Below are 8,804 nucleotides of genomic sequence, written 5' to 3' on the forward strand. Positions count from 1 at the left end.
TCCAAACTGACAAATAAAGTGCTATTGATTCACAGCCAGCCACGATCTCCTTCCCAATTAGATTAAATTTCCATGAGCCCTTCTTTCTTAATTCTAACCTTCTAATTAACTTATTTTCCTGAAAACACCCTCCGCTCCAACCAAACCCGCTTTTCTTCCTCTCTTCCGGTTTCAATCGCTTTCCCTTCCTCGTCTCCTCCCCGTTGCCATGAGCTTCGTCGCTGCGAAACCCTACCGTAGACGGCTCCTCCTTCTCCTCCTCCGGAGGAGGACTGGAGCTACTGATTTCTCCCCAACATGCCCCCGCCGCTGCCCCTACGCCTCCTCTTCCAATGCCCCCATCGCCGCTGCCGATCCAAGTTATTTCAGCCGCATCTTCCGCCCCGCGAATCCGGCGTGGGGGATCCGGCTCTTCTCCACGTCGGTCGATCAATTCTCTGGCGGCGATAAGAACCTCGAGCGAATTTTCATCCAGAACATGACCGTGAAGCCCGTCGTCATCGACGGCCTCGCGGTAGAAGAAGGAAGCGAAGCGGCGGCGGTTGGGTCGAAGGAGGAAAAAGAGGAGATTGCCGATGATAAAATTTCGGGATTGGAGCAAACGGAGCAACCGGAAGTTGGGGAGGTGAAAGAGGAGTCCGAGGTGGATAAGGAAGCGTGGAGACTTCTCAACAAGGCGGTCGTGAGCTACTGCGGGAGACCAATTGGTACCGTGGCAGCCAACGATGTGACTACTGCAGCAAACCAAGCGCTGAACTACGATCAGGTGTTCATTAGGGATTTCGTACCGTCTGCCATAGCTTTCCTGCTCAAAGGGGAGAGTGAGATCGTCCGGAACTTTCTCCTCCACACCTTGCAGCTTCAGGTATGATTAATCTTAGCCATAGGTTACTAGTTAGAGTTGTTGGGAGTGCAGCATATAATTTTCCTATAGCTGTAGGTTAATTTATCAGATTTCATCAAAGGGAAACTTTTAAGTATCTATTTTCTTTCACGTCAATACCTGGTGAATATTGCCATTCATCTTCAAGATAAACCCCGCTTATATAAGTTATTTGCAAATCATATTGTGATATTGATGAGAGTACAAATGGATAAACTTGAAGCTGAAACTATTCGGAGAAACTTTGGAAATAAAAGGTTCAAGTGCAGCATTAAAATTTCATATATAGAATTGTAGTTTCAATAAGTAGAAAAGCAGCAAGAGATAGAAGGGCATAACAATTTGGCAAGGGTTTTCAATATCTTGGATCAACTATTTAACAAGAAGGAAATTCATTAATTGGATAAGGACTGGTTGGTTAAAACGAAGAAGAGCTTATGGAATCTTGTATGATCGAGGTTGTGTGTTTTCTTAGGCTAAAAGAACAAATTAATTAAATTGAGATATGAGCTACCATATTTTATGCCCATATCATAAATTAATTAACTTATGGTACCGGGATAAAAATGCAGTTTCAATAATTAGAAAAGAAGCATGGATTGGCATAAAATTTCTGCAAGGGTTTTCAATATCTTGGATCAACTATTTAACAAGTAGGGAGTTCATTAATCGGATAAGGACTGGGTAGTTGAAATGGAGAGCCTATGGAACCTTATATGATCATGATGCTGTGTTCTTAGGCTAAAAACAAATTAATTAAATTCAGATATGAGCTACCGTATTTTATTGGAGCAAAAAGTGATATCGTTCACCCCAAGTGGGCTAGTATTGCCGGCCCCACATCAAGATACATGCTGATAAATCACGAGGGGCATTTTACTGTAACGTAGCAACCCATTGCATGGGGGAGATTAGGAATCCAACGAGGCATTTTGCACCCGTTGGGAATTGACTCCAAGACCTATTGGAGTAAACACCCATGCAAGTACCAACTGCGCCAACTCATGAGGGCAAGCTACCATATTTTATGGTTCAGTGTTGGGTAGCTAAGAAAAAGTATGGGTTAATCCCTAAATCAATCTTCAGTGTACTATAATTTATTTGTTTTATTTGCAAGAAAAAATAGCTTGAGTTTAACATTTGACTAAGATGGATCGATGCTTAATATTGTTTATTCTATATATTAAGCTTCATTTCATACTCCTTTTTTATGTAGATTTTGGGTGCAAGTCTATAAGCTCTTTTAGAATTATAGATGCCAATTGTATTTTCATATAATGGCATCAAAACTTTCTTTCTCATATTGATTCCTTAATCAAAACAGTCTGCTATATGAGTTAAACGACATGCTAATCTCCAGACTCTTGTGCCTTACTAAGGATGCTAAACTTTTAGTCTTATATACTTAAATTTAATGTATTCATATAATTCTATGATCTTTTAACTTGCATTCCTAAAATGTTTTGACTTCCTGATTGAATTGCCATAGGGACTAGGCTAACATTTTATCATCCTATCTTGTAACATAGAAGTAGCTAATTCAGGAGTATTGCTAGTGTTGACATCGTTGATTGATCTTCTAATTATTGCTTGAAGGATGGCTTTACCATCAAGTGCCCTAGTCCATAATAATTTGTGCAGATGTTCATGAACTTAACCACCTTTACTCTTTTTGGAACAATCACAGTTGACTCTGGCATGGGTTTCATAGGAAGTGAACTTCAAATAATTGTCTGACTTATATTCTTTTATTCAAATCAGAGTTGGGAGAAGACTGTTGATTGCTATAGCCCTGGACAAGGGTTGATGCCAGCTAGTTTCAAAGTTAGAACTCTCCCCTTGGATGGAAGTAATGAAGCTTTTGAAGAGGTCTTGGACCCTGATTTTGGAGAGTCTGCAATTGGACGTGTAGCTCCGGTTGATTCTGGTGAGTGGTGAGCTGTTGCTGGAGCTATTAATAGTCATTTACAATATTGTCAAAAAGTAAATCTCTTGAAATGATAACATAATTCTTTCGTCCTGCAATTGCAGGATTATGGTGGATTATATTGCTCAGAGCATATGGGAAGATTACTGGGGACTATGCATTGCAAGAGAGAGTAGATGTGCAAACAGGAATTAGATTGATTATGAATTTGTGTTTGTCAGATGGATTTGACATGTTTCCTTCTCTTTTAGTCACGGATGGCTCATGCATGATAGATCGAAGGATGGGTATCCATGGGCACCCGCTTGAGATCCAAGTAAGTTGAGATTTGTTATTATGTATGAAATGCCCAAATTATTTTTGTTAAATTTACTCTTTGAAACTCTTATATCAAGTCAGTAAATCTCACATGCCAGTAAGACACTTGGTGTGCACAAGTCACAACTGAAGGATCACTGCTAGTTTCACAACTATCTAAGAAGCTAATTTTGAGTCTTCCCGTGCATAATTTATCATCATTTATCAACCATATGGTAATGTTTTGTTGTATGGATTGAATCCAGCTTTTGCTTCTTGATATGCTATTCATCTTCTAGGGAACATATAGAACAATGGAGTATGGACTTGAGTTGTCATCGGTTTTGCTTATATCATATTGTTGGCTTAGTTTTTAACTTCTTGATTTAAATTGACCATTGGTATTTATAATTTGGTATTGGTAAATGTTCTTCTACGCACCCTCAGATTTGATAATGTAGCAAATATGATTAAGTCCTATAACAAATTTTTATTTTGTAGATAACGATCGTTTGGTTATTATGACCATGCAAGCATCTAGGCTTGTCTTTTTGACCTTTGGGAATGTTCCAAACCTAATGTCGAACAACTGAAAAAATGTGATAAAAATGAAGTAAAATCAATTTCCATAAGGATGTATCCACAAAGTAATTTACAAATATCTCAATCCTGCTTGTGGTTTTTCTTAGCCAGTGTATAGGGGGAGCTCAATTAGAGCTGATATTTTGGCGTTAGCCACACTACAAAAGGAATTTACATAATAATAATTATCATGTGGATATGAAATTTACATCTAAAGTAATATGTTTTATAAATCCGATTGTCATGTTCAATAAATATTAGCTGGCTAATAGATTCATTGACCCAGGCATTATTTTATTCTGCTTTGCGGTGCTCACGTGAAATGATCACTATTGATGATGGATCTAAGAATCTGGTGCGTGCTATCAACAACAGGCTGAGTGCCTTGTCATTCCACATAAGAGAGTACTATTGGGTTGATATGAAGAAGATAAATGAAATCTATCGCTACAAGACGGAGGAGTACTCCTATAATGCCATTAACAAGTTCAATATATATCCTGAACAAATCCCCTCTTGGTTAGTTGACTGGATTCCTGAGAAAGGAGGTTATCTTATTGGCAATTTACAGCCAGCTCACATGGACTTCCGGTTCTTCTCTCTTGGTAACTTTTGGGCTATTACCTCCTCTCTAGCTACTCAGAGACAAGCTGAGGGTATTTTAAATCTTATCGAAGATAAATGGGATGATCTTGTGGGACATATGCCTCTTAAAATATGTTATCCTGCTCTAGAATATGAGGAATGGCGTATAATTACAGGCAGCGATCCCAAAAACACGTAAGTATTTGTACTTCCTGTGTGTGTGATATTTTATGTTGCCATAATGCTTTTGTCTCTTTACAATGGCCCATACATTAGGCGTGGTACACATAACTCTTCTTCCATGATTTACTTTTCATGTCACCTTAATGTGTCTAAGGTTTCCATTACAGATGACAATACAAATATCTCTTTCATTATCTAGGATAGATGATTGACCTTCTGACAACAAATGTAGAATCAATGGTTTTTCTTCAGAGAATTTGTTATTGGCTATTTGATCTAACAAAATGTCATTTTTTTCTCAGTCCATGGTCATATCACAATGGTGGGTCTTGGCCAACACTTTTATGGCAGGTAATTCTTTGTTTCAATTTGCACAGTCCTGAGGAATTTTTTTTTGGAAAATGTGCATTCAGTTCAGCATCCTGATTCTTCCACTATGAATCTAATTGGCATTCTTGCTTTAAAATTCAGTTCACTTTAGCTTGCATTAAGATGGGCAGACGAGAATTGGCACAGAAAGCTGTTGCAGTGGCCGAGAAGAGATTGCCGAATGACAGGTGGCCCGAATATTATGATACACGTACTGGAAGGTTTATCGGGAAACAATCTCGGTTGTATCAGACGTGGAGCATTGCTGGATTCCTTGCTTCAAAAATGCTATTGGAAAATCCAGCTGCTGCAGCAGTACTAACATGTGATGAAGACATTGAGCTTCTCGAAGCCTGTGCTTGTGGTCTGAGCAAGAATGCTCGAATCAAGTGTTCTCGCCTTGCAGCCAAATCACAGATTGTCTCTTAGCCTCACTCTTTTTGGTGGAATATAGTGTAGCTCGGTTAATCCTGGAACAAACAACACATAGCAGATTGATTCATTTATAAGAATACAAAAAAAAAGGAGTGACATGGACTGGGAGAATCAAGTTATAGCTGATCAGAAGATGGATAAGTTTGTACATATTACTTTATCAGATGCCATTTCCCGTGTTCCTTCACGGTATACTATCATAAAGATGTTGGATCCAGAAATTGCTTTGCTGCAATTTTCATTCATAAAGCTACAAGACTAAATGAAGCCCTCAACTATACTTCATTGGTTGATGCAATTTATGGCATTGTGGTGATCGATCCAACTATTTTTTGTTGTATTTTTTTTTTGTGCTGCTTTGCGCTCCACATAACAGATAGCTTCACAAATAGTAAACACTTGTGGATTATCTCTTCTTTCAAGAGCTTTGAAGAACAAGAGAAGACCCGCCCGGCAATTCCTTAAGCACTTGCTGCTATTTGTACTCTTTCGATAGGATGACTGAACAATTTTTTTTCTTTTCTATTTTTATTTCTTCTCCCTGTTGCCTTTGGTGAGTGGCTTGTTTTTGCAAGAAAATGTGGATCTGAGTCATCTGACTGTTCAAGGTATTGCAAGCCACTGTCGGTTGAAAATTACTAATCTCAGCAATGTCTATGTTTTTATCATTCTTATTATTAAAATTACTTTCACGAGTCAGCTTGTAACCGATCTGGGTGGCAGAAATCTTTTTCCCAATACATGAGCCTCTTCGCATAATAACTCTTCTGTACAAATAATAGTCTCCTCTGGATGATGTAGTAATTAATGTATGAGGTGCTATCAATTAAAATTTGAGTTTGAATTTAATATAGTTAAGATAAATATCCTTTTCATATGTCAATTATTAATTTAAATAATAATATTCGTAATTTATCTTGTTTATTAGTGTTGGACGGGTTGGCGGAGTGTTGGATGATCATAATATGATCATCTTTGGCCCAAACAATGGAATTATCATTATAGATATTACATTTTCATTAATACAATAGAGCTTACTTTATTGGGGATTAATTAACACATAATTAATGCACGCGATTCAAACCAGCACACAGATCACTCAATTAAGCTTTCCTAGTCACCAAATTAACTGTTTAATATGTGATTAACTAGAATCCTCCGCCGCCAAATCCACCGCCGCCTCCAGCGCCACCGCCGAATCCACCACCCACACCTCCACCGCCTCCGAATCCTCCACCACCTCCTCCACCGAGGCCACCACCACCACCAAGTCCACCTCCGGCACCGCCGCCAGCACCTCCTCCAAAACCACCTCCGCCGCCTCCTCCAGCTCCGCCGCCTAGCCCACCACCTTTGCCTCCTCCAAAACCTCCACCTGCTCCACCACCAAGTCCACCTCCAGCACCACCGCCGGCGCCTCCTCCAAAACCACCTCCGGCGCCTCCTCCAGCTCCGCCGCCTAGCCCACCACCTTTACCTCCGCCAAAACCTCCACCAGCTCCGCCACCAAGTCCACCTCCAGCACCACCGCCGGCGCCTCCTCCAAACCCGCCTCCGGCGCCTCCTCCAGCTCCACCACCTAGCCCACCACCTTTGCCTCCGCCAAAACCTCCACCAGCTCCGCCACCAAGTCCACCTCCAGCACCACCGCCGGCGCCTCCTCCAAACCCGCCTCCGGCGCCTCCTCCAGCTCCGCCGCCTAGCCCACCACCTTTGCCTCCGCCGAAACCTCCACCGGCTCCACCACCAAGTCCACCACCAGCACCACCTCCGGCGCCTCCGCCAAACCCACCTCCGGCGCCTCCGCCGCCACCAAGACCACCGCCAGATCCGCCGCCAAGACCTCCTCCAGCTCCACCACCGAGTCCACCTCCAGCACCTCCACCAAGACCTCCGCCTGCTCCCCCACCAAGTCCACCGCCGGCACCTCCGCCAAGGCCGCCGCCAAGACCTCCTCCAGCTCCTCCACCGAGTCCTCCGCCAGCACCTCCACCAAGCCCACCTCCGGCACCACCGCCACCACCGAGTCCTCCGCCAGCGCCTCCACCAAGCCCACCTCCGGCACCACCGCCACCACCGAGACCACCGCCAGCTCCGCCGCCAAAGCCTCCGCCGAGGAGTAAGCGCTCAGTGTGGTCGAGGTGGCGACCTTGGGCGAGGCCGACCACCGCCACCAGCACCATTATTGCGATACCGACGCCGTGAAGACTCCTCCTCCCCATCTCCATGAGGCAGTCACTAGTAAACGCACTGCTTGAGCTCTGCTGCCGAAGGACAAAGGACACGCCTATAAATACAAGGTCGATAACAAAGATATATCAATAAAATAAATAAATTAATTAATTAAAAGATAAACCAATCAATAAATGAGGTAGTTGGGGAAATTTGATTTTTGAGATCCAACCCAAATTGGATCTCCGTCTTTTCTTTGTCGGATCCCATCCGATCCGATCCGATCCGATCCTCTTCCAATCCTCTTTCTGCCTTTTAACTAACTAAGACTTATGTACATCTCTCTCTCACTCGCCTATATTTTTAACTAACTAGCTTGTTAACAACGAAAAATCATTAACGAATTATATTATATTATATTATATTTATTCTTAGTCTGATTATATATAGACAGCCAGCACATCAATTTTATCAATTGAAGATATTGTTCAATTTGTAATAAAATATAAATCGATAAATTATAGTTAACATTTTATCATCAGGTTGAATATTTTTTTTATTATATTATATATCAATTTTTCTATTTATTCTCTCTCCTTTAAATGAAATCTATTTTTTAAATTTAAAGAATTATTATTTAAATATCTAAAATTTAAAGAATAAATAAAATAATAGATGCAATTTTTTTAAAAACTATTTTATCTAAAATTTAAGATAAAATATTTAAATAAAATAACTTATATGAATACTTGAAGAATACCCCTTCTATTGTACCTAAATATTTTACAAAATAAAATTCTCTTTTTGTTTTTGATTTGTTGTTTATACATCCATATTTAAGGAGAAGTATAGGTTAATTAGATTAAGAAAGAATTGGATTTGATAAGATAAAGAATCTACCATGCATGTGGTGGCATCCAATAGACTGATCAAAATGATTCGAGTTAAATTCCTATGTTATTTATTTATTTGTAATATGACCTAATTTTGAATGCACTAAATCAGAATCAAATTCATAATGATCCTGCCCTTTTTCTCGGTTTCACATTCAATGAGACTAAAAAAAAGTCACCAAAACTAGTCAAAGACTGATGGTACGCCACGAGGGACATTGAATGCCACACGTATATCTCAACTAAACTCGTCCACGTGTCGGCAAGGAGCAACGTGAGCATGTAATAGAGTTCTCTGATACCCCTGGAAATAATAAAAAGTATCGGGGTTGGACAATCCTACAAGGACACTAAAGACCACGGTTCAACTGTAGATGGTTTACTACAGTGCTGACATGGTTGATCTTTAACCATCAATGGAAAATTTATATGAGGTCTAGATAGTCTTCAGAATTAATCGGATGCCTGCATTATAAAT

At 40.6% G+C, this 8,804-nt stretch overlaps 2 protein-coding genes across 2 annotated transcripts; one reads left to right on the forward strand and one right to left on the reverse strand.

Moving 5' to 3' along the window:
• Positions 1 to 102: 102 nt before the first annotated feature.
• LOC121989218 (neutral/alkaline invertase 1, mitochondrial-like) lies at positions 103 to 5,885 on the forward strand. Its single transcript, XM_042543116.1, has 6 exons — positions 103 to 865; positions 2,645 to 2,810; positions 2,915 to 3,126; positions 3,976 to 4,469; positions 4,760 to 4,808; positions 4,929 to 5,885. The coding sequence occupies exons 1-6, from the start codon at positions 209 to 211 to the stop codon at positions 5,253 to 5,255; spliced, it is 1,905 nt and encodes a 634-aa protein (XP_042399050.1). The 5' UTR covers positions 103 to 208; the 3' UTR covers positions 5,256 to 5,885.
• A 326-nt stretch (positions 5,886 to 6,211) lies between these two features.
• On the reverse strand, positions 6,212 to 7,524 carry LOC121989223 (glycine-rich cell wall structural protein-like). Its single transcript, XM_042543123.1, has 2 exons — positions 6,973 to 7,524; positions 6,212 to 6,840 (listed from the first exon to the last, which is right to left on the reverse strand). Exons 1-2 carry the CDS (start codon positions 7,487 to 7,489, stop codon positions 6,410 to 6,412), a joined length of 948 nt encoding a protein of 315 aa, XP_042399057.1. The 5' UTR covers positions 7,490 to 7,524; the 3' UTR covers positions 6,212 to 6,409.
• Between the last annotated feature and the right edge of the window lie 1,280 nt (positions 7,525 to 8,804).

This window comes from Zingiber officinale, chromosome 6B (assembly GCF_018446385.1).
Source record: "Zingiber officinale cultivar Zhangliang chromosome 6B, Zo_v1.1, whole genome shotgun sequence".
Classification (NCBI taxonomy): domain Eukaryota; kingdom Viridiplantae; phylum Streptophyta; class Magnoliopsida; order Zingiberales; family Zingiberaceae; genus Zingiber; species Zingiber officinale.

Bases quoted from the DNA above. Each gene is read 5' to 3' on its own strand.
- LOC121989218 (XM_042543116.1), top strand. From the start codon at position 209: ATGAGCTTCGTCGCTGCGAAACCCTACCGTAGACGGCTCCTCCTTCTC. The intron at 866-2,644 runs GTATGATTAATC...TATTCAAATCAG, and splicing joins TCCACACCTTGCAGCTTCAG to AGTTGGGAGAAGACTGTTGA. The intron at 2,811-2,914 runs GTGAGTGGTGAG...CTGCAATTGCAG, and splicing joins TGTAGCTCCGGTTGATTCTG to GATTATGGTGGATTATATTG.
- LOC121989223 (XM_042543123.1), bottom strand. From the start codon at position 7,489: ATGGAGATGGGGAGGAGGAGTCTTCACGGCGTCGGTATCGCAATAATG. The intron at 6,841-6,972 runs GTGGTGGGCTAG...GTGGTGGGCTAG, and splicing joins AGGTTTCGGCGGAGGCAAAG to GTGGTGGAGCTGGAGGAGGC.